Consider the following 25950-nt stretch of genomic DNA (forward strand, 5'->3'; position numbering starts at 1 on the left):
GGTGTCAATTGTGCCCCTGAAAGAGCCCCAGTTAGGAGCAAAACACACAATGGCAGTAAACCTCCCTAGTTATCTTGATGATTCTTGAATCTAGCTGAGACAAGGCAAGGGTATACAAGCAAGGCATCAAAACTACCCAAAGCCAGGGTTGAAAGATCCAGACATAATATCTTCAGAAATAAATCCTCCAATAAGAAATCTAACCGTATAATAGAGCAAAAAATCAAGAGCAAAGAAGCTTCAAAGTGGGTGTCAAATGCAAGGATAACTTTGTGCGCAAATGTGTTGCGATGCATCCATCTCAAGGCAAAGCCTTCTTATATACGGCCCAGACAGGACACCAAATCACAGGAATAAGGGTTAGCACCCTCTTGGATTCAGAACGTGACACAATAAACAATGGGAAGGGACCATCCTTGTTAAGGAGAATGATGACTTTCAGGCAAGAAAAGTAGGATCCTTGTGTCTCATCTTTCCTTTTCCCACATTACTGCACTTTGCCCTCTGTCTTCTCAGAAACTGCCCTAAAGCCAACCGTGGGCTCAGAGACACCAAAACCAACAAAGCAGAGTGGAAGAAGTAGTAACACAATGCACTGAGAATAAGGATCAGAGAAGAGCTGACTTATGCATGAATGTGGATCAACGCCAACACGCCGCCATCTCTGGCGGGTCTTCTCTGCAGATGAAACAGCTGGTGGCTGGTGTAGGGAAAAATAAAAGTGGCTGGCTCAAGTGTGTATCTGGTTGCTTCTTCTGATGATGCGATGGTTTTGATTCACAAGGTATGGCATACCACAGTCAGGACTTGAAGGATGGTGGGATGTGGGTTCTCAAGGACTGAGCATGAGCATTCTGTACTTGCAGCTTCCCAGGTCGCAAGAAGGGGGGTTGAACACAGGAGAAGGATGAGCACCTCTGGGAATATGAGCTCTGGAATCTGCTATTCGTACAACTCTGCATTTGCAATTGGCAATTTACGCACAACGTAAGATACTTCTCACTCAGGCATACATGCAGAGAATGGACATAGCCCAGCTCTGATCATTCTCAAGTCTCAGGCAACTCCTCTTCAATACACCAATCTTTGTGGCAGCATTCAAAGCAACTGGGCTGCACATTTCTGGAGTACATTAATACAGGTTCTAATCATGCATGTTGGTCTACCTCCTTCTTGGTACAGTAACTGCAACAAAAGTTTTTTGTACTCAGTCCGAGAATCTAGTCTCAGCTCTATGGGATGATCCAATTTTCTTGCCTATAGTTCAGTAATTTCTCTGGGCTGGTGCACAGAGTTTCTACTTTCAGTCAAGGGGGAACATGAATACGAAGCTAACAAGGTCAGCTTTTATTTAAATACATGGATGGTTCGTGTCAGGTCAACCAGGCACTCGTAAGTTGTGCAGTATTTACATTTTTGAGCAATAAAATCAAGTAGAAGTTCCATTTCCTTCAAATACATTTCAGAAAGGTGCAGTGTAACAAACAGCCCATGAAGTCTCAGCTTCCCTGGTGACAGCTGACAATTGGGATTTTTGGAATGTGTGGAATCTGAAAAAAAGAGGGACGTTTTAAGTGAACCTTTGCAGTAGTGGCAAACTAGCCATCCTTTGTACTTACCTCTGAGCCGCCTTTTATCCCCAGTGGCAAAGTGTAAGCTACTCCCTCTCCATCCTGCCCCAACAAGCACAATTCATGGACGCGGCCCAGCCGCGGCCTGACCCGTAGGTGCATCACCTTTTTAACTGACAATCTCTGGCCCATTTAGCACCCACACAATGCATCCTACTCTGTTGCCTATAATCATTTCTGGCACATCTTAGCTACTCTGGAGGGCTGCAGGCTCCGATAATCTTCTGCTCGAGGATGTCCCACCTGGTGAGGAGAACAGAAGGAGTTGTTTTACTGTTTCACTTTCACTAAAAGTGTTCTTAATGCAACCAGAAACACAACATCCTGGCTACAGTGGCCCGCATGTGGAGGTGTTTAATGTTCACATTTTTACAATTCACTGCCCCATTTCTTGGTCAATAACAGCCTCTCTGCAAAGGAACATATTCTCCTGAAGCACCACCACAAGCCCCACTGAAGAAGCCACAATGGAACATCTAGAAACAAACAGAACAGGTGCGTGTTCAATGAAACCAACTAACCACTTTACATGAGAGAATCCTAGGATGAAGTAATGATACACCTGTGGGACGTTGCCCCGGTTCAGAAAAGGCTGTTGATGAACAGATCTCAAGCAGTGTGCTATTTTACCTTCTGTCACAGTGAAATGCCTATCAGGAGTTGTACTAAACTACTGCAATGACCGCAATACAATAGTATGGCTACTTAGTTAACGACTGGCTACAAATTAATGTTGAATATGAACTGTATTATACTTGACTACAAGATTCAGGAAGAGGGTAAGCAAGCGCATGATGCAAATCCACTAGTGCATGGGGGTTTCAGTGTCTGGAGTCTTTTTCATCATTCTCTTCTAGAGAATGATGCTAATTCGATTGAGTGAAGTACTACTAGTGTCAGGGATGCAACAGGCCTCTGAATCCAATCAGTTTTGTGTTAATCAATCCACAAACCAGATCGGAGTCCTTTCTTTTTCTTAGGGGCAATGGAAGATTGTGGAGTTGGGAATCTGCTAGTGAGGAGGTTGCTAGCTGAGATCCCTATTTCCACTGCATTTTTCTTTAATGCACATAGGCACAGAACAGTGGCACAGGGATAAGCATGCGCCCAACCATTCCAAATCCATCTCTGGTCTATAAATATAACTGTCAGTTTGCCGAACTGAAGCTGGAGTGCTACTGCACAACACAGGAAAACAAAGAGTCTGAGTGAGGGGGTAGATTTTCATGAGTGAAACAGATGTTAAACTGCTCCCCATGTGAGTTAACTAGACAGTCAAGAGAAATGCCTTCAAAATTAATCTTTATGAATGATTTTAGCCAGCAGGGCCATCAATGACTGAGTCATACTAGAACATCAAACATCAGGGCACAGCCTGGAAATTCCCTAGATCCTTCTACCAAAATGTAATGTCTGTTCCGCTCTTTTGAAAATATATTTTGATGAAATAATCCCCAGAACCCCCTTTCCTCATGTAACCCTAAGTGAATACACAGTGGAGTGTCTTTCCCAGCACTGTCAAACTGTGTTGACTTCTGCAACCTACTCATCTGAAGCCCACCAGAAAGCAGGAGTGGGTATATAGACATGCATTATACTAAGAGGACGGGGAAATCTGCGAGCCAGAAAGGGATATCAATTAACCAAAAACAAAATCAAATTTTTCAGTGAGAGTCTAAGTCAGTCAATCAGACTGAATGGGAAACACTGAAGAATGACCCAGTAGCCGGAAGTGGAATGTGTGTGCTGGTAAGCCCTTGAGGAGCAATGTCATATGATAGTGGTAGACTTCTTAGATCATACTGGAGACAGACCTTCTGAATGGGGGAAGACTGTCTGTGGTGATATACACTGGAGGGGTGTGTGTGTGCATGTGTGTGTGTGTGTGCATGCATGTGCATGTGTGTGGGGGGGTGTAGGTGTGTGTGTGTTTGGAGACATACCTTGTAGGGAAAGGCACTTTGCAAGTAGGAACTGTTGGTAGGCTATTTAGTAGGTGTGGACACTTTGTACTTGGTAACAAATGGTGAGATGCACTAAGACAAAAGTAGGGTAGTCTGTCCTTACAAGGATGGACCTACGCCATACAATATGATAAATGTGGGACTATGGTGCTTGGTGAATACTAGAAGAGTGAGACATTCTACAACATTGGTTGGTCTGATTGTGCTATAGGCTGTCGCTAAGATAGTTACTGGGTTGTTTGTGCTTAGTAAGCATTGAGGAGACAGAACACAGTTTGTGATAGAAGATAGACTGTATTTAGGCACTTGAGGCCAACAAGTGATGTGAAGAGTTCTATTCCATTCTATTCTATTAGTGACTTATAAAGTGCATAGCAACCCGTAGGCATCCCAGAGTTGAAGAGTTGAAGTCTGCATAATGGCCACTTAGTATAGACATTATGATACATGATAAAAGAGGGCAGATTGTGCGTCACATTGCAGTCTATGACAGTGATACCCATTGCCAGCCAGTGACCCATTACTGCCACTAATCATATAGTGAACATTCGCTGGCTACAAGTCACTCAATCCATCTGTGTGTTCCACTTTAAAGTCATATTTAAATGTAGTTTGCAGGGTTGTTTTACGTGGGGGGTTTATTTGGATATAATAGCACAACACATGTGAGGTGGAAAGATATAATGATCCACAGTGTTGAAGAGAGGACTATAATAACACCAAAGAGCAGGGCCTAAAGAAAATGTACATGACTCCAAGACTCACCTTCCCAGATAATTTGGAAAATCTTTTCAGCTTCATGGAGGAGATCTTTCTTGAGCCTTTCCATTTCTTATTTGAATTCTAGGAGACACAAGGAGAGATGAGACAACATTGGCTCTGCCATATTTCTAAAATAAGAAAACAAATAAGGCTCTGTCTCAAGGCTCTGCATGCAGTGGAATGCCCTCATAGAATCCAGTTTGTGCTCTACCTCCAGGCACTGCATGCAGCTGCTCATCTTCATAGAATGCAGGCTGCACTATACCCCCAGACACTGTATGCTGTATTACATCTTCAAAGAATGTAAGATGTGCTCCACCTCAAAACATTGCTCAAGATGCTGCATCGTCATAGACTACAGATGTTACTCTACCTCAATACCTGGCATATTGTGCAATTTCTTCATAGGATGTAGGCGGTGCTCTGCCTACAGACACTGCTGCATGCTGTGGTACATTTTCAGAGAAAGAAGTTGCATGATAGGATACATCCACATAGAATGATGGTTTTGCACTCATCGGTTCCTTTTGCTTTTGTTGCCTTAAGTGGGAAGGGTATGCCCATAAGAGGATCCCATGCTCTCGGTGCCACTGGATTCAAGCTAGCCTGGCAGATGAGGGGTGATATCCTGAATCCAGTCCCAGGATGCTTGTTTCCAGTCTAGGAAGGACCTGGCCTTGCAGTTCGCGCTGGACTGTTCTCATGGGGAGTACGGTCAAGACAGATTTGCATATGGCTGGGTCCAAACGGGAGTGGCATAGTGAGCAAAAAAAAAGATAATGGATTAAACCCAGATATATGTGACTGGGGTGAATGTTTGATTTGTTCAGTATTCTGTCTATCATCTGTTCTTTTTGCTTATGAGGGTTTTGCTTGCTCATTAGATGGTTCATGGTTTGCTGCATATTAGAATGCAGACTGTGCTCTACCTGCGCACATTACATGCTATGCTTTGTCTTCACAGAATGAATGCTGTGCTCCATTTCCGCATTGCATGTGATGCTACATCTTCATAAAATGCAGGCTGTATTATTCCCCCCAAAATGCTGCATGCTGTGCTACATCTTTATATATTGAAGGGTTTTCTCTACTTTCAGACATTGCATGCTGCCCTACATCTTAGAATGCAGAATTTATCATGTCTCCAGACACTGCTTGATGTGATACATTTTAATTAAATGCAGGTTTTGCTCTATATTGAGCTGCCAGCTGGTGATCTGGAATGGCTGTGGGATTTTTTTACCATGTTCCTTAAATACTAGGCTTGCTATATTCAGGTGAGAGCCAATAACGTGCCTCAAAGCGGCAAATCACATTCACCCTGGTTATTTTTTTATTTGGGGGATGGAAAAAGACAGAGTTTGATGATACATACATTGTCAAGTTGAACTGTGCAGCAAGCAGATTAAATTACAGCTTCATTATGCATTCTACCATAGATATTTTGCTGCAGAGAATGACTATCAGTTGTTACAATAGACCACGCAATATAATGTGAGAAACTGGGGTGTTGGTTGACTGGGGTGAGAGCCCTGGTCAAGCAACTGCCACAATTCCTTGCAGGGTGAACCTCAAAAAGTCACTAAATAAACCTGTGCTTAACCCTAGGTAACTTGGCACAAAAAGCAGTCAGGTTAACTTAGAGGCAATGTTTAAAGTGTTTATCCCGCACACAGTGATAAAGTGAAAACACAACACAAGAAAAATCCCAAGCCAATTTAGAAAAATAGAGTACATTTTAATAAATTATTTGACATCAAAATGACATTAATCAGTAGAACCGGAGCTATGACTTTTTAAAGTTTTAATTGAAATATAGCGCCTAAAAGCAGAAACGCCAAGCGTAGCAATCTGGTCATGCTGGACTGGGAATGCGGATCGGATACAGTCCCAGGTTAGTCCCCCTGAAGCTTTACCTTCTCAGGTTTTGAGCAAAGAGTCCCATTCACGTAGAAGAGAATCGCCAGGAGCATAGAGAGCATAGAGGGCAGCAGTCGGCATGGTGGGAAGAACAGGCCAGGCATCGTTGGCGTTCCCCATGGGCTGTCAATGCTGCTGTATGAAGAGACGGACTGGCAGCACCTCCCACTGGATTTCTGTCCTAATGTCACGGTTCTGGTGCGAACAGGGCCGTAAACTGTCACAAAGAGCAAAAAAAGCTGGATTTCAAGAGTAACACCAAGAGGCCAGGATCTGAGAGGCAACACCTAGGGGTCAGAAGATCATGAGGCCCGCAGTCTAGCCCTTTAAGTCGCTCTGGAGTTGATTGTCCAGTTTTTCTTCCCCAGGCAAGATGGCAGCAGGGCAGCACAGCAGGGCAGCAGTTCTTCCAGAGCAGCAGTCCAGCAGAACAGCAGTAATTTGAGCAGCACAGTAGTCCATCTTCCTGGCAAAGTATCCTCAGGTCCAGAAGTGTACAGACAAATTGGTGACTGAAAGGTGGAAAAAGCTTCTAGACAGTGTCTATGAAGTGCAATGAATTCCCTGCCTCCCCTGCCCTGGCTCCAAGCTGGCTGAAGTGACAATGATGGGTTGGTAAGCGCTTTATGTGGAGACAGAACACAGCCTATTCAGATCTGAGTGAGGCTGGGCTCAGCTCTTCCATCTCATCCTGCTAGTGATGACCCATCCTGTCACAACTAAGCTCCGATTGTGTGTGGCAGTCTAGGAGGAATGCACAAACCACACCGCCAACTACACTCAGTCATGTGACCAGGCTAGGTTACAGGCACAAAAGGGCTAAGGGCAACTTTGTGAAAGTGGGATTTTCAGAACTGTAAGGAAAAATCCGAATTTACCTTTAACAAGGGCTTGTCTTCACAATTTTATAGGTACTAAACATGATACATCTACTTGCTCCCATTTAAGAATTATAGCATATTAAATGTAATAAGGAATCCCCAATGTTATCCTATGGGACGTGTAGGCCTAACAGTAGTGAAAAACAAATGTAAGAGTGTTTCACTACCAGAACATGTAAAACTTAAACTTGCATGTCCAACCTTTAAAAAGCACTTTGGGCTACCTAGGACCTAAATTAGGGGTGACTTACATGTAATGAATAGGGGAGTTTAAAGCTTGGCAAGGGAGTTTAAATGCGAAGTTGCATGGTAGTTTGTCAATGCATTCAGGCTGCAATGGCATGCCTGGGACATGTTTTGGAGGGCTACTTAAGCGGGTAGCATAGTGAGTGCAGCAGGCCCGCTGGTAGCATTTAATTTGCAAGGCCTGGTATATGGTAGATCTCTCTATAAAGGTCTTATAAGTAAATTAAATATGCCAATTAGGTGGTAACCATGTTTAGGGGCGTCAGCACAAGCACTTTAGCACTTGTTAGCAGTGTCCAACAAAAGCCGAAATCCAGCAAACATTTGAGGTAAGTAGGCAAAAGATTTGGGGGAAGACCACCCTAGGGCTAATAGGGCTGAAAGTGGGGAGAACTTTCCAATCTCCTGGGAGTTCTCAACTCTACGGTAGAAGAACCTGGAGAGACCATCAGCACTTGAGAGATCTGACCCAGATCTGTGCTCTACTGTAAAGTCTATTCCCTGTAGGGAGATGGACCATCTCAGCAATTTTCAGATTCTCAGCCTTTATTTGCATTACCCACCTGAGGGGCCTGTTGGCTGTCTGAACCCAGAAGTAAGTCTAAACCAAGTATGGTCTCAGCTTCTTCATTGCACAGATCACAGCAAAGGCTTCTCTTTCAATATCTCTCCACTTCCTTTCCCTGGGAAGTAACCTACTAGAAGTGAAAGAAAGCTACAGGTTGTTCTAGGTCTTCATTAACCCCTTCGATGCGTGTGACAAGGTCAACTCGTCATGGGCGTTACCTGCGCTGTGCGTGTGACGAGTTGACCTTGTCACGTAACACGGGATTTTTGAAATCTCAGCACTCAGCGGGAAAATCGCTAGTGCGCATGCGGTTAAGGAGCTATGAAAAGACTGTCCCTAAGCCATGCTCTGATGCATATGTTTGAGCTATGAGTTATTTGGAAAAGTCTGGGGCCTTAAGAACAAAGGCACTACCTGTTTGAGGGATTCAAAGGCTTTCTAGCAGGCCTCTGTCCAGATCACTTTCCTTAGCTGCATCTTATAAGTCAGCTCAGTCAAGGGGGCAACAATGGTACCATATCCCTTGGCAAACCTCCTATAATATCCCATGAGACCTGGAAAGGCCCTCACATCAGTTTGCATTTTTGTGGGCTTCCAGGCTAAAATGATTTCTATTTTTGTCTGAAGGGGCTGCACCTTACTCCCGCCTACCAGGTGTCCCAAGTACATCACCGACTCCTGCCCTAATGGCAATAACGTTCTACATCGCCTGAAGCACTTCCTGCAGGTGAAAGAGGTGTTCCTTCCAGCTGCAACTTAAGACAGCTATGACATCCAAGTAAGCTGCAATAAAGACCTCTATACAAGCCAGGACCTGGTTCGCCAGCCTCTGGAAGGTGGCAGGGGCATTTTACAGTCCAAATGACATTACTTGAAACTGAAAGTGGCCCTCTGGAATGGAAAGGCTAACCTCTGCTTAGCCCCTGCACGTAGGGCAATCTGCCAGTACCCTGAAATTAAAGGTGTTCAGGAACTAAGCAGCCCCTTACCTATCAGTGAGTTCATCAGCTCGGGGGATGCAGTGAGCATCAGCCTTTGTGACTGAGCTGAGCCCCCCGTAGTCCACACAGAAGTAGAGTTCTGGAGCAGAACCCAGTGGGGCAGTTTCTGTTACCAACAACACTGGACTGGACCAGGGGCGACTAAAGTGCTCAATCACCCCTAACTCTAACATGTTGGAGACTTCCTCCTTGATGGAGGGACCCACTTTATAAGACAGCCTATATATTTTATTTTTGACAGGGGGCTCTCCCCTGTAACAATGTCATGGGTACAAAGATGAGAAAGCACAGGTGTGAGGGAAAGCAGAGAGGCAAACTGTCCCAGTAACTGTCGACAATCCCTCTGCTGTTCTGGGTTCAGGATAGGAGAGAGGCTGGCCCCCTCCACTGACCCATCTTTCTTTTTTGATGACAGGAGTTCATGGGGAGGTTCACTCTCCTCCTCCTCCTCCCCATCATCTCACAATTTGATTAAAAAACCCTACTCTGCACACTTAAAAATAGCCATAAAAGTGCAATACAGTATATCATCAACAAATATAATACATAAAATGCACAGGTAAAAATAAAAAGATGTAATTAAAAAACAGCCATGTCTTCCCTTTTATTAATGTCTAACATACAATACTTTTCCTGAGGTGTATTGCCCCCTTATAAAAAAGTGCAACAATGAAACATACATCGGGGGTCATCAACTGCAACCAGCTTACTTAACGTTGTGGTCTCTAATATTCTGTACAAGAAGAATTGGTTTAAGACATCTTCTTAGATTATTTTAAAAGTCTCAAATTAATCTAAAGTGCTATATGCTTTGCTTAGACAGATCATCGCAGGGACAAGCGATCATATCCAGTGGTCGTACCTTCATTTCAGGAAAGGCAACTATGCGATGTACTGTGCCCAAGCGCAATCTAGTCAGATCAAAATGGTGCTGAATGTTAGTCACCCAAGACAAGTAATATTGACATTCACTATGTAAATTAATCAACATGTAAAAGGCAACTGTTGACTTTCTGAGTACAACACACATTCTACAGTCCTGCCTATACTTAAAAAAGGAAGCCTTGATTCTAATCTTATCAAGGGATAAAGACCTGTGTGGATCTTGCAAAACAGACATATTAAATAGTGTTCTAAAAGATTAATTTACATAAGAAAGCCAAGGGATAATACAAACATGATCCAAAGCAAGAACATCTAAAAAAAAAGGTTTGACAAAACTTGTTTCAGGTTTTGACCAGATAGAAAACCAAACAAGGGCTTTATTAAAAGCAGATCTTCAAGAAATTGCAACCCAACCTCCTTATGAACAATCAGGGATGACAAGTAGGCTGGAAAACAAAGCAAACACTTTAAAAAGGAATTCTCCTCTACCTGAAGGGAGTTACTAGCCCTCCCCAAAATGTAGCAGTAGACAATTCCCTCTTGTCTTATAAAGATATATCTGTCATCTCCCTAATCGGTCGACTGCACAACTTATGAAAAAACCTAAAAATCCACTCACAATTTCTTCTCATCTTGCATCTAACATTTACCTGTTGGGAACATGTGCCATTGCTTGAGAAAAGGATCCCTAGGTAACAAAAAGAGTTTACTCTTGGTATTGGTGGATCCCCAATAAAAAATGACTTACACATCTGTACCTTCTTCCCACAGACCATTGCAAAAAATTGTGATTTATTGATTACCATTTTCCTAGAATCCATAAAGATCCCAAATGCATTTATCAGTTTTTGCAGGCCAATAGGAGTCCTAGATAGTAGGACAGCGTTGTTGGCATACAACAACACAAGAACAAAGTGGCCGGTGATTCTGGGCGCATTGGCCTGCAGAGCCTGGAGGGTATCATCGCTATCTGCCTCATTAATAAAGACAGAAAACAAAAATGGTGCCAGTACACAGCTTGGTCAAATTCCCCTAATTACTCTAAATGGGGGGACCATTCCCCATTGGGGATCATACCGGACTTGGGATGACAAGTTTTTGTACAACCATGCCAGCAAGCAAATAATCTCCTCACGGGTACCAAGGGAGACCAAGGTTGGCCACAGAATTGAGTTGTCATCTAAGTTAAATGTGCTGCTTAAATCAGCAAAACAAAGATAAAGGGATCCTACTTTGTTCCTGGTATTCTTTCCAAACAGCAACATAAGATTCACACATTGCCCGACTGTTCCCAAGCCCCTACTAAATCCTGACTGTACCTCTGATAGATAAGTTATCCAGTGCCCATTTCTCCAGTCTCATTAGAAGTATCTTGCTCATTAGTTCTGCTGATGAATCTAGAAGGGAAATGGTGCGATAACATTTGGGGCTGATTTGTCTCACTTCTTAAAGATGGGAACTATAATTGCGACTGCCCAGGTGGAAGGGATCGTGTACTCGGCAGCCGCAGTGAATGCCCTTGGCAGGATGGGGCCCCACAGATCCCCCATTGCTGTAAATGCACCGACTGGTATCCTGCCTGGACCTGGTGCTTTCTCATCTGCACTTTGTATTATGGCAAGGAGAACCTCCTCAAGGGTAATATCTGATGGGAGATAATCCTACACAACTCACTCCCTCCCATGGCTGGCTAGCTAACCACCTCATTTGAAACAAAAATGTGCCACCCATGATTCAGGGGAGACACATGAATTGCGCCCCAGGAAAGAATCAGTTTTTTAAAAAAGGGTAATTATTCGCACTCCAGAACAAATTTGTCTTTCATCTTAGCAGCCTGAAGCAATTTTTACCATGCCTTTTCATGTAACACCTTCTTCCTGGCTGCGAGTACCTGATTATAGTTCTTACAAAAAAGCTTTATACTGAATGGTCCCTGGGGAAGCAGTGCAGCACTGATTTTAAATGCTTGGAAGCCTGGGTACAGAAATGGAAAAACCACCCGCAGTGTCTAGTCTGGTAGATCTAGGGAGTTGTGTGAGTAATGAGCGTAATGTCCAGGAAATATGATCAAAGGTGGACAGTAACTTATTATGATTCACCACCTTCTCCAAACAATAACTGAACTCAACTGAGTTCTTACTCTCTAGTTTTTGTAGTACCCTACAGAGATCTATTCCTGCCTATTTTACACAGACATCATTGGGCCTAACTGAGGCAATAGGGGCTACACATACAGATTGTTTGGCACTTTTAACCCAAAAGGACATTGACATGACTATTGGGTTATGGTTATTCAATGATATTGGAATAATGCAAGGTGCAGAGACCACATCCCTTGCTGAAGAGGAAATCAAAACATGCTCAATATTAGAGTGAGTGTCGCTGCCAATATAAGAGGGAATCTGCTCACCATTATCTGCGCATGTACTTTCCAGCAAAAGAGATGAAGGAGGATAAGGGCTGCTGTTTCTCCACAGTGGAGGGTCGTTCTGATGCAGTCTGTGGGCGTGATCAGGGCGGTTTCAGGGAGGTCGTTAGTGCAGAATCCAGATTGTGTTGTGTCCAGAAGATTGTTGTTCTCTATGTGTTCCGTGAGTTAGCAGTTGATGACCTTCTCATGGAATTTGGTGGGAAAGGGGAGCAGAGAGATGGGATGGTAATTCTCGAGTTCACTGGGGTCTGCGGACAGCTTCTTGAGAAGGGGGTTCAACTTCAACGTGTTTCCATTCTTTGGGACAGGTGGCTGCATCATTGGATGCATTGAACATGGTGGTGAGCTTGTTGCTTATCATCTTGCTTCCAAGGTTGAAGAAGTGTTGGGGGCAGGGGTCCATGGATACTTCAGAGTTGATAGAGTTCACGAGGCCTGTGGTGTTTTGTGTGGTGAGCTGGCTTCAAGTGGTGAGCAGTTGCATCTGTTGGCGCAAGGTGGTGCAAGGTGGCTGAGGAATTCGGCAGTGGTGGGTTAGGGTTCCAACGTTGTGTAGATGGTGGAGATCCTGTCATGGAAGAAGTCCACCAAGGTGTTGCAGAGTTCCTGGGAAAGAGTTAGGAGAGAGGATGTGGTCTAACGGGCTACAACGGTCAATCTCAAATCTGGAGAACTAGGTTTGAGTCTTGGCAATGACACTCAACATCTTATGATTCTGGGCAAATCACTTAATCTCCCTGTGCCTAACAAAAAGTGAGTGTGTCTTTTTGTAAATAACTGATGCCCATGTAGAGCACTCTGATGCCTGATACCTTCAGGTCAAGTTTGCGCTATATAACACTCAGGGCTAAAAAAGAGTGATTTTGTTTTTGGTGGCTGAGGGGTTGGAGAACTCTCTGACAATGTTCAAGAGTTCCTTGCTGTGGTTATCACTGACTCTAGGTGGGTATCCAGGGTGATTTGATGTCTTTCAGGTTGAGGGAAGTCTCCAATGTAACTCAGTCTGTGGGCTCCTTGCTAGTGAGCTATTTCCTTTCAAGTCGTTTGCAGTTACATTTTGTGATTCTCAGTTTCGTTGTGCACCAACTGGCCTTTTTAGAGAGTCTCTTGAGTTTGGTGTGCTTGACGAAGGTGACACTGTTTTGCAAATGGTGATCCAGATGGAGAAGTTCTTGACAGCTTACTCCAGGTTGGTTGTGGTGTCAGGATGGTGGGTGTTGAGGGCATTGGTCAACTCGCTTTCTGACACTTTGTTCCAGCTGTTGGTTATGTGGCACTGAGTGACTTGGTGGTAGTGCTGGGGGATCCCATAATGGTGAAGTGGAAAACAGTGTGGCCTGTCTAGGTAAGCTCAGTGACATGTCTGTACTTGACTCTGTCACAGGCAGTGAAGATGGGGTTGACTGTGTGTAGGGTTGGTGACTAGTTAAGCAAGAACAGTGTTGTTCATGCTTTCAAGGAGGTAGGCGATGTTGGTGTCTTGGAGGTCGTCAAGGTTTATGTTGAGGTCCCTGAGGAAGATGTAGTGGTTGAAGTCAATGGCGAGTGGGGCTTTGAACTCTGTGATGGTGTTGCAGCAGCCGGGGCATGGTCCTGGAAGTCTGTAGGTGAGGGTGCCTCTGATGGTAGTTCTGCTGTTGGTTTGGACATGGAAGTTGAGATGTTCCATGGTCGGGGTGGTATCGTCTGCTGTGGTGGTGGAGCAGATGGTTTCCTTGTGGATGATGGCGATTCCACCTCGGTGTTTGTCGATGAAGTCTTGGTGTGTTCTCTTGTAGCCATCGGGAGTGGCTGAGGCAATGTGGAGGGCAGATGCGGGGTTGAGCCAGGTCTCCGTGAGGAAGATGTCGTTGCGGTGAAAGGAGGTGATGGTGTTCCAGATCTCAGTGGTGTGCTTGCATATTGATTATTCCTTGAGCATGAGACCCTGAAGTTGTTCGGAAGTGGTGCTGGTTAGCGTGGTGGTGGACTTCATGTGTGTGGGTGCTCTGGTGTTGCAGGAGAAGAGGCAGTGCAGGCAGGCACAAAAAAGTTCCTACCATTGATTGTGGCTTGGTGAGGCAGCAGTTGTTGTTGCAGTGTCCGGGATCCAGGGCTCGGAGGTCAGTGACGATGTATCTTTAAGTTGTGGGAGATCCAGGGTTTCTAGTGCTGGGCGTGGTCCAGGAGCAGAGGGGCACAGTTGGGTTTGCCTTTGGCACACCCTTTACGTGCCAGCGACACGCCCACTGCGTGCATCTACTGTGGTAGCATTTATTTTACAGGGCCTGGGTATATGGTATATCACTATATAAGGGACTTATAAGTAAATTAAATATGCCAATTTGGCACATGCCAATCAAACCATGTTTAGAGGAGTGACCACAAGCACTTTAGCACTTTGGTTGAGTTAATCAGTAAATTACAAGGCTTTACAATTCGGTAAACAGACTGCTTGTTGAGTGCTGTTCAATAACCAAGAAGAGCCCACAAAGTCTATTCAAATTATGTTTGCATTAAGATTCTTGCAGCAGATGTTCTTTTCCCAGTCAGACATCTCACTGTCCCTTTTTTCTTTGCTTCATTCCCCCTCTCAGCATTCTAATTCTCTTCAATGTATAACATTTGTGCCACTGTTACTGTTACTGTTACTATTTAAAACACATCTGTACTTCTCGGTGTTCAGAAGCTATATAAAACTGTCAAGGAAATACATAAATATATGAATTATCTGGAATGTAAATGTTAGTGAGGGGTGTTACAAGAATATTGATGTAAAAATATCGACTGACAGAAACATTATGTCCTGAATATTGTCTACATAACTATGGAGCAAATGGAGTTACTAATAGAAAATCTACTCAAAATAGACAATATTTTCGTAAACAAGATTATGACATACAACTGTGTGCATACTAGCTGACTAGGATCTGTTACTGAAAGCACCTGAAGAGTAATGTTCCCTCAGTGTTTTACATTTGCATTATAATATGCATTATAATCATGTCAATTCAAGGGAAGTAGTGCATTGGATATGTACAACTGGTCCTGTACCATGTCATCCCTAGACATAATCGCATAGTGCAATCTAGGAGCTTTTCAAATTCAGGCATCCAGTTTCAATCATAAGAGACTGACATTTTCTGCACCATCTTATTAATTGTGATATACAGGACCTCAGAGAGTAAGTGATGTTTCAGATTGTAGAGCAAAACTTAAACTGTAGAGCAGGACTCTTGGGGAAAAAAGAATGAATAGTGGTAATTACTCAGCTTCCAGGTACATAGTTGTCATATTATTGGCTAAGTAATAAGAGAGCTTTTTAACTGAGTGTCACAAGCACAACCTCTGGATGCTCAATAAGGGTGAAAAACAGGCTCTATAAGCAAAGCATTTCCTATGCAATAAAGGTTAGCTGGGACAGCAAATGGCTGGGCCCTTACATGAACCCATATACAGTATGCATTTCAAAACCCCATCCTCATCTCATTGTATGTGGGTGTAGGAAGCTGGTTATTTATGTGGTGCACCAATATACATTGGTGCACCACATAAATAGCCAGCTTCCTATTTACATGGGTACACCAGGCAAATAGTCTAGACGACCCTTATTGATTTACTGGACTTAAACTAATAATCCCAAGTGCTCTATTTGTGGTAATGTGGTCGCCCAGTTTAGGCTTATCAGAGGGTACAATGCCAAGACATACACTGAAGAAGAAACTTGAGACCAATTTAAAAAAAGAACACAGATTTTTATATTAATTAAGACACCAAGCTCATCGGAATCAGGTAAGTAGTTTCTGAGTTAGCGTTTTTACAGAAAACCAGTAAAATGCAGAAATAATGGTTTTGAGGTATGCACCTCGAATGTGATAAAGTTATCCTATCAGAGAAACACACACTGAATTTGTATACTTTCATAGGGCTGATCCCTTGTGTTTAAGGTACTTAGGTGCCAAGGTCCATAGAACCACCGGGAGTCTTGCTTTACCTGCCCTGGTGTGTCAGGGTGCAGCGGTGCTGGTTGCGATGGCAGCCTCGAGCGCTACACCGTAAAGTCAATGGAGAAAACCTGTTAACAAGAAAAGGCTGCAAGTGCGGACTTGGGGGCAAATCCTACAGACCCCAAAGGGGGGCTTGGCTCCTGAGGCTCTCTGGAACACAGGGACAAAGTGGGTTTCTATGAACCCGGGCTGGGCGGCTCGGATGTAGAAAGTTGTTTTGGTTGGTGGCTCGCAGTGATTAGAGGCACTCAATTGACTTTGGTGACCTGGAGAGGGAGAGAAAACAGGACAGCAGGGACACTCTCAGTGTTGCCTCAGAGATACTGAAGTCCCTCATCTGCAGTTCGGCCTCTGTATCAGTGGCGTACGGATTGGTCACACAACAAGCTTTGGTTACTGCAAATGCTCCAGTACACAGGGTATTGGTGCTGGGCAACTCCTGGAGAGCCTGCATCTCCAAAGTCAACAGGGAGGCGGATCTGACCTCCTGGAGCAGCAAAGACTTCTGCTTAGCGAGATGCTCATTCAGTTAACCCAATGTTCGACAAGTCGAGGTACAGGTCAAATGAGGACAGTGCCTGTAGCTGCAGGGCGATGGCTCCTCTACCTCAAGGGAGATGCTGCTTGGACAGTCCTTTATTGGCATTGGAGGATGCACAGCTATTGGATGAAGTTGGTCAGTGCAATTGCGGCGGTACCAGCAGAAAGGCAGAGTTTGACGCCAAGATCAGCTCCCACGGTGAATGCGCTCTTCTCTCCTTCTTCAGTTCCCAGGTAGCCAAATCTGGGTTCCTGGTGTCAGGGGGTCAACTAAATGCTGACTTTAGTGGCATTAAAGGGAGTATAAGGTAATAGCTGATGGGCTACCTAACCCTACACCCCCCATATGACCACTTCCTATAGAGAGTGGACATAAACCTGACCCAGAGGTCCTAATTTCACCAAAAACAAAACGGTGAACCCCTTCTTTGAGTGTCCACTTCATGTGGCCCAGAATAGGGGGCTGCCTAGCCTGATAGTGTGACATGCCAACTGACTAGCTAATTTTCCCACCTCCTCTGGTGCCAAATGGGCCTCATGTATAGAATATGCAGTGTGCATGGGCAGGGCACACAGGGAGTGTGCCATGCTGTGTTTTTAAAATGGTTTGCACCATTTCACTCTTCCTGCGATGGCAGGCTGCATGTCATTTTTGTGTGGGTTCCTTTGGGTGACACAATACATGCTACAGCACAGAGGGACCCTCTCTAGCATCCAAGCCTGGGTACCAGAGGTACCATTTACTAGGGAATCGCAGGGGTGCTAAAGACCTTGTTAATTGGGTTGCAATTAAGTATTTCATTTTAGGAGAAAAAACAATGGCACCGGAGCTTGGTTAGCAGGTTTTAGTGCACTGTCAGAGTTGACAATCAGCATCTAGCAGTTCAAATGGGGACAAAAAGTGGAGGGACTTCTGAAAAGAGAAGTCCAGCTTCCTACAGTGGGGATGCAAACTTATCACATTACGAAATGTAAACTACCAGGGTCTTTCTCCACATTGTCTCTAGCTTTCCTTTGGGATGAAGTGAAACAACATCCATTTTCTCTTAAAAAAAACCTCTACAGAGGTCCAAGATGTATGCTGCCCAGATGGTAGGTGGTTTGCCACAATTTTATCAGTAGGTAGTAGAGAGTCTCTGACTCAACCATTGAAGAGGATGGATGTGACTTAAGTGGTTGTCTGCTGGACCTTGGTATATAATGTGGGTGATGGGCGCCTCATTATTCTTTTATTAATTTTCTTGTGAAATTAATAGAATGTGCAACAGATTAGGGGTGTGGTTGATCCTGAAAGAAAAATAAATCTGTGCTAAAACCCTGTGGGATTAGTACAAATAAAGGATTAACCAGTATTTCTGGTTAACACTAAGGTGTTATAAATGCCTTCATGGTGTGTGCTTCAATGATTAATGGGTAAAGTAACACCACTTGTAAAAGATCTTAGTAGTCATAATTTGCTCCATTACTGACTTTTTCATTTAACTGGCTTCTTTTAAAAATGAAAAAAAATTACTTTGGCCAGTTTTAATCTATTATTCGGTGGCAATGACACTTTATTATGTTTAAAGCACACTTTTCTACTGAAAAGTTCTATTTGTATACACTTCTATATATTTACGAAGCAAAACAACAGCTAAACAACAAAAATGATAACTGAAAATCCAGTGGCTCAGATCCAAGAAGAATTTTAGGCCAGGCTTAGGCATTGAAAAGCAATTGAACCCTTGAGAGAGAAGGAAATGCAACATCTAAATTTTGAAAGCCCAGCAAACCCAACAATATATTTTTGCATACAGTGCATAAAAAGTCCACCAAATACATCTGGACACCCCATTGTGTTCTCAATTGGTCCCCTTTAGAAAGAATAGCTCAATTTATAGACATCCTTTTGGTTTCTAAGATTAAGGAACTTACATTTGAGACACAACTTGCTTATATGTCATCCACAAAACATCCATTGGAGACAATTTTGTGTTTATAACAATGGGTGTAACTTCATTATATACATATAACACTAATGAAGTTGGAAGCCTGCAAATATATCCTACAAAAAGACTACACCTTGGCAAATGCACAGCAGATCTTAATGCAGAGGGCTTTCCACCTTGACAAAATCCTTCTCTGCATTGCTTTACCTTTCTTTGCCCCCAGGAACCCCACAAAAGGTTGACTGTCCTCCCAATGGTCTTTGGTACAATTAAGTACAATTAAGATTAAGGCTCTTTTTGGGTTCAGCCTATGGAGTTTTCCCTCCTTTTTCAGGGGGTGAGGAAGAGCAAAGAACTTTGAGAAGGTGATGGCTGGCCCAATGTGAAAAAGAGTCACAACCTTTGGCAAAAAAACTGGCCCTGGTCCTCAACATCAGTTTGTCGGAAAAAAGGGGGTGAAATTCAGAAGATACAATGAGTAATTGTGCATTGGCTCAAAGGGGGTTCCCATAAGGAACCTCATGATAAAATTTAAATCCTACTGTGACATCACAAACGGTTTGCAAGGGAACATATGTGTCAAAGCTTTAATAAACACATCTAAGCAGGTGATTTCAACAAGGACGATTGGAACGGCAAATGCAAAAAGGATGAAAGTGGAAACACATATTCTTTAATAGTACTCACTGCAAAAATAAATAACAACATGCCTGATACTCTGGGCAAATTAAGGGAGACATGGGAGGGGGAAATGAGGGAAATGGAAGACACAGACTGGGAGGCGGCCCTGATGCACTCTAGAGAAGTCGCAATCAAGGCCAGGCTCTGTCTCATCCGATTCAAAATCTTCCACCGGGCCTTCTATGATAGAGGAAAACCTACATAAAATGGGATGTGCTGAGTCTGCCAATGTCTGCGCTGTTGGGTTGCTTTGAGTAATTTCCTCCACACAGTTTGGGTTTGTCCACATATAGGGGCATTCTGGCAGGTGATAACCAAAGAACTGAATTTCATCCTGGAAATCTCCCTTCCACTAGACGCTAAATTCATCCTTTTGGTAATAACATGCGACAATGATGTCCCTCGACCCCAACTACTTTTTAGTTCACTGGGCCTAGTTGTGGCCAAGCGGGAAATTGCATGCCACTGGTGCAGGCAGGAAACTCCCACACTACAAGAATGGAAAAGGGGTATGGATCTTTATATGGCAGAGGAAAGGGTGACAGATAAAAGTAGAGGGTGCCCCAAAACATTCACGAAAATCTGGGCAGCTGGATGAGATATTACGGCCTTACCCGAGGAGCCAGGAACACACAAACCGCTACAACAGGGACACCAGATGAAAAAAAACTTGCTGAACCCAGGATGTATGGGGAGTGAGTGAGTTGGGGGGTACAGTGTAATTTCAAACATACACAGCAGTGGTGGAGGTAATCCTGTACCTGTTTTGTACTACGATGGTCAGAAGGTCACCGGAGATGAGAAAAACAAGCAAACTAGTAGTGGCGTTTTCATTACCAACACTTTGGTGCCCTGAGCGAACTCCCTTCTTACTCTTGGTCCCTGTGCCTGCGCTTACTCGAGAGTCCCCCCGCTGCCGCTTCCTGTCATCTGCGGCCGCCAAGCGGGGGACTCCATTGCCCAGGATCCTTTGCTGGGGCACCGCCTGATGACCTCATTCCCACGCCCGGAGGACATTTAAAATCCCTGCAGCCCCGGTGGAGCGGGTGGCGTTTTTCATTACCAACACTGTGGTGCCCTTAGCGAACTCCCTTCTTACTCTTGGTCCCTGTGCCTGCGCTGACTCGAGAGTCCCCCCGCTGCCGCTTCCTGTCATCTGCGCCCGCCGAGCGGGGGACTCCATTGCCCAGGATCCTTTGCTGGGGTGCCGCCTGATTACCTCATTCCCGCGCCTGGAGGACATTTAAAATTCCTGCAGCCCCCGCGTCGCAGGATCGCGCCGGGCTAAGCCCAGGCAAAGGGCGGGCCCTCTGTGGCCCTCGGAGGACAGAGGAGGCTGGGCAGGGCCATCCCCCTAAAATCATGGACTCTGCAAACATCATTGATCAGGTGATATTGATCCACTTCTGTAAACAATTACATAGTCTTGTATTAATTACCAGACATTGCTGGACGTTGTTATTATTGCTTTTAGCTACCTTATAGTATTTGCCAAAAACAGATCATGGCCCTCACCAATGACAATGGGGGATCTCTTTCGTCAAAACACAGTGGGGTAAGCTTCTCTGGCACACTAGATGGTTACTTTACCAGGGCGGTAGCCGTCCCGGAACGCGAAATTGCCCTCACAGAGGAAAGATTATCCTCAGAATTTCTCAGTGCTAAAAGATCATCCCTGGGCAGTATCGTGAACAGCGTAACCCCGAGAGGCGAATTAGCCAACGCCTTACCGACCTAGGTTTACCAGAAACCAGCATTGTCTCGGAAGAGCATAGTATCATCACATTGGGAAATAGCACACAGGACAGCATAACCGGCAAAGCTGATAAAAAAAACAGGGTAATACCCCCCATAGAGATCAAAGTATGCCCCATAGTGGATACACTGTCAACCCGCAGCAAACTAGGGAAAAGAAAACGGAGTGGGGGTGTACAAAGATGCAGACGGGCTAAAATCCCCAAGCTTGCTATCAAGAACACTAATTCCCTGGGAACTAAAAGTAAAAATCAAGCTCCTACTCAGCACTCTACCGTCCCAGCTCTGCTTAACAACAGGGACCACCCCCGTCAAAAAGCCCATCACTGCTCACTCAGGGAGGGGACAGCTTGCTCACATAGATAGAACACCTGGTAAGGACATTTACACTCCTACTCCTAGAGAGACTCAGAGAGGTCAGTGCAGGATTAGATAAGCTACAGCAAACCACCACAGACAACAACCATCTGCTACAAGAGTTGGTGGGCAGCAAGAGGTCGCTAGGAGAAGCACATCACCTAAGTTTGGAGAATGGAACCAACAAATTAACTAGACCACCTACCAGCCAATTGCGATCATCACCTCACCCAGAAATTTGGACCCGAGGGACACTAGTCTAGCAGAAAACAGGGGTAGCCCTGAAACCCTCGGAGGTTGTGTTAAAGCACCGGAGGGTCCTAGAGCAGCCCAAGTAGTGGTCCCACACCTTGCTACACAGCCCCAAGGACCCACACAGGCCACTCGTCTGAGCCAAGGTGTGGGTAAGAGATCTGTCCTTGACTTACCTCCGCAGAGCGCTCCATTAGTAATAGTCCTGGGGAACGTTCCAACCTTGCCACAGGGGGGGAGGGAGGATTTCCCGCAGCTCAAAAACAAAGTTACCCATTGGCTAGCAAACAACACCTATAGCGGCCAAAACATAGGGCACAATATAATTATGGCACGCCGAGTCTCGTGGCTGGGGCGCACAAGAAAACAAACGCAGAGATGGTGATTGCATAGTAGTAAACTTTAACAGCACGCTACCTGTAGGAAAGAACTTGAAGGAGGCTGAAACATGGACCTCAACATGGGGAGACAGTATAGAAATCCTACCCCTGGGGTTCTTCTATAGACCAGGGGAAATACAAGCCAACAACATCAAAACTAGAAGGTATCCCACTACGAGTAGTAACAGGCCAGATGGCTGGAACACAATCCCGGTCAGGTCATTTAGGGGGGAAACGTGGGGCGGACCGGAAACCCTATCACATCTGGAGGTCACAAACAGATTCAACATCCTATCAGGTTTAAATGACTGTGACTGACTGAGTGAGTCCACCGCTCTCCACTCCCCCCGATGGCCTTGATCCCCAGTTCGCTGTCGTACAACACCCAGTGGCAGTGGGGCGTTATGTGCCGGCATCGCCCTGGACGGCGTGGGCCTACCCGGTATTCTAGAAATAGACAGGGACTATGAGGAAAATTCCACTAGTACAGTATGGCCTGGTATATCTGTTGAAAACACTGGGGTAAACACAGAGGGTAACTTAAAATATAACATCCTCTCTTGGAATATAGCGGGGCTAGCAAGTAAGATCTTAGACCCTTTATGGATCCAGTTTGTAAAACACTTCTCCATTATTTGTCTTCAGGAGACTTGGGTAACTGACTGTAACCTTGCCATCGAGGGTTATGAATCATTCCTTGTACCAGCAACAAGCTCTAGAAGCGGACGGGCCTCCGGGGGTCTAGTCATCTTTTTTTTCCTGGCACTAAGATGTAGTGGTAAGGTCCTTCCATCAGGCAATAAAAACTTCCAGGCAATTTTGCTGGGGAAAGAAGAGAATAGCATGTGTGTGATCAACTTTTATAATGCTACCTGTAAGAGTGAGGGCTGTAGGACTACCGAACTGCACAATTTTATCATCCAATGCCGGGGACCTGTCAGAAGGAACATGATGCTAGCCGGGGACTTTAATGTCCACCTATGTGGCGACCCCATGCTACATACCTTATCAGACATGGGATGTTCCCTGTTACCGGGACTCCACTTCGAACATATTCCAGAGGGTAACACCCTGAACCACTTACTAGACGAGCAAGATCTTCTGTTCTCCATGAACATCACACCACCAACGGTCACCCAAAAAGAACCTACATTCAAAGGAGGGAGCCACGGTACCTTCATCGATTTCATCCTAGTAGATAGAAATCTACTGACACTTTTACATGGTTTTCAAATAGTCCCTTTTGTCTTTAGTGACCATAACCCAGTCTATGTCCTGTTAGGTGGAAACCTTATGAAAAAAACAAAAATCAACAGCACACAGCGAGATAACATGCTGCAACCTATTAACGGTGGGAGACGTATAAAATGGAGTAAGGTGGTACCGTCTGAATTCCTCGAAAAACTAAAGTAGGCCTGTGAGAAGGACTTCTATACATGTCTTAACTCCAAATCCGAGAGCCATGGAGTTCTTTGAGAATATTGCCCAAAACGTGGGAAAGATGTTGGAGACACGGGGGAAACCCACCTTGGATAAACCCAAGTGGTTTTGCAAAAACTGCTCCAAAGCAGCAAGAGACTTGAAATTAGCCCTCAAAACACTTCTTCGAGACAAAGCACTGATCAGCTCGCTCCGGTTAACTTATAAAAAGGTCCTAATAAAAAGAAAGTCTGAGCTGAAAAATGGGTTATGGGAGGAACTGCTAAACCCCCTGACCCTTTCTAACAGCTCTAGGTTCTGGAATACAATCAACCAGTCACCTCTAGAACCGGCTGGGGCCAGTAGTGGGCTCAAATATTAGGGAGGGCGAATGGGTGGATCACTTTGTTGCTATCTTTCAGGATAATAATGTACAACCAGCCCCCTCACCTGAGAGGCAAGGGCAGGAGGTATTGGCATTTTCAGTAGATGAATTACTGGAGGGAATAAGCAACCTTTCCAACAAAAAGGCGCCAGGCCCAGATGGTATCCCCCGGACCTTTATAAATCAGACTCAACATTCTGGGCCCCAATCCTTACAGCTGTGGGAATCGCTGCTGCACAAAAGGCTTGTCTAGCCTCATGGGGTCTCTCTACAATAGTCCCTGTATTTAAAAAGGGAGACCGAAACTGCACACTAAACAACTGGCCTATCTCTCTGATAGACTCCATTGTAAAAGTCCTAGGGGGCATTATCCTGAAGAGGCTGTCCATTTGGGCTGAAGAGAATAAGATTATCTCTGACATACAATATGGGTTCCGTAGAGGGCACTCCACCTTGGCTCAGTGCCTTAACCTCTACCTACTCCTGGGAAAATATACCATCGCACGACCAGGAACAGTATACATGGCCTTCATGGGATTGGTGTCACTACAACGCATGCTTTTACATCGCATGCCTTTACAACGCGGTTTTTACCACGCAGTCCATTACAACGCATAATGCTTTTAGGCGCTGGATAGTGAATTATTTAATTTACTATTCCAACTCCAGTCCCCGTGGATAGCAGGGAAGGTGTTGGATAGTAAATTAAATATATTCCCTATCCTAGAGCGCCCCCCAGCGCAATGCGTTGTAATGGAATGCGTTGTAATGGTTGCGATGTAATGGTAGTGCGTTGTAAAAAATGCGTTGTAAGTGATGTTCCCCCCTTCATGGACCTTTCCTCGGCTTTTGACTGTGTCAACCGGGGAAAGCTGTGGCAGTCCATGGAGGCCATGGGGGTAGAGCCACACCTCATGAACTTTTTAATGGATCTACACAGTGACACAAAGGCCAATGTCAGATACACTAGGGATCTCAAGGTCACACAAAGTTTTAGTACTAGCCGGGGGGTAAGGCAAGGGTGCATCCTCGCTCCCTTTATTTTGGATTTATATATCAATGACCTGGTCAAGACGGGGGCGGATTATCCACATGTGGGTCGTCGGGGCCTACCAATTCTATTATACGCTGACGACGCCGTCCTGTTAGCCCGTACCCCAATGGGCTTCAAACACTACTGGATGCCTTTTATGGATTTATGTTAAAACAAGATCCTGCACATAAACAACACCAAATCGTATGTATTGCAGGTAGGGAAGGCAGCTAGAAAACAGCACTTATACAAGGTTAACGGTACTAGGGTGCCCATATGCACTTCCTTTTCTTATCTAGGGGTACTTCTAGACCAACAATTAAACTGGGTCGTCTGTATGAACTGGAAAAGGGGAGAAGTCACCAGGGCTAATGCTGCGCTTTTTGACTTCGCAGCTAGAATGGGTAATAGACAGGGGGCAGCCATGCTAAAAGTTTATCGCTCCAAGAGTATAGCTATAGCTACCTATGGGAGTTAACTCTGGGGTTACAGTAATCATGCTTGCATAAGGACTGCCGAAAACAAATAAAAAAAACTCTTATGTGTCCCACAGGGAACCCCTAACTTATTAGTACATGAAGAAACAGGCATGGCCTCCTTATGTGATACTTTGTCACTGGCCCTCTTCTGTTCTGGTTGCAATGTTGGCTCAACAAACATCTAGTGCTAACACATAGTTTGCTACAAGAAATCCTTAGCCTAGACAACATGTCCAAAATTCCCTGGCTGAGCTATCTTAAAGACACCTTCCGTAAAGAAGGGCGACTAGATCTTTTTTTAAACCCGGCTGGTATAACTAATAAAGATCCTATACTCATTAAACAGTCTTTTATTACCCGCAAAAAGCTGGATAGAGAGGGCAGGGAATTACTGAAGCCCAGTGTGCGCCTTCACCTTTTGTTAAAAACCTCGCCTGGGGAGGAGCAATATTTACTCTGGTCCATA

The 25950-nt window shown here is 44.7% G+C and overlaps 1 protein-coding gene across 1 annotated transcript in view; it reads right to left on the minus strand.

Annotated features, from left to right (window-relative positions):
* LOC147683395 (unconventional myosin-VIIb-like) overlaps positions 1 to 25950 on the minus strand; it is a 1214266-nt gene that overhangs the window by 465444 nt on the left and 722872 nt on the right. The window contains exon 25 of the mRNA XM_086943813.1: positions 4361 to 4438. Within this exon, the coding sequence (XP_086799939.1) occupies positions 4361 to 4438 (78 nt within the window). The remainder of the gene's footprint in view (positions 1 to 4360; positions 4439 to 25950) is intronic.

Source organism: Lissotriton vulgaris, chromosome 11 (assembly GCF_964263255.1).
Source record: "Lissotriton vulgaris chromosome 11, aLisVul1.2, whole genome shotgun sequence".
Taxonomy (NCBI): domain Eukaryota; kingdom Metazoa; phylum Chordata; class Amphibia; order Caudata; family Salamandridae; genus Lissotriton; species Lissotriton vulgaris.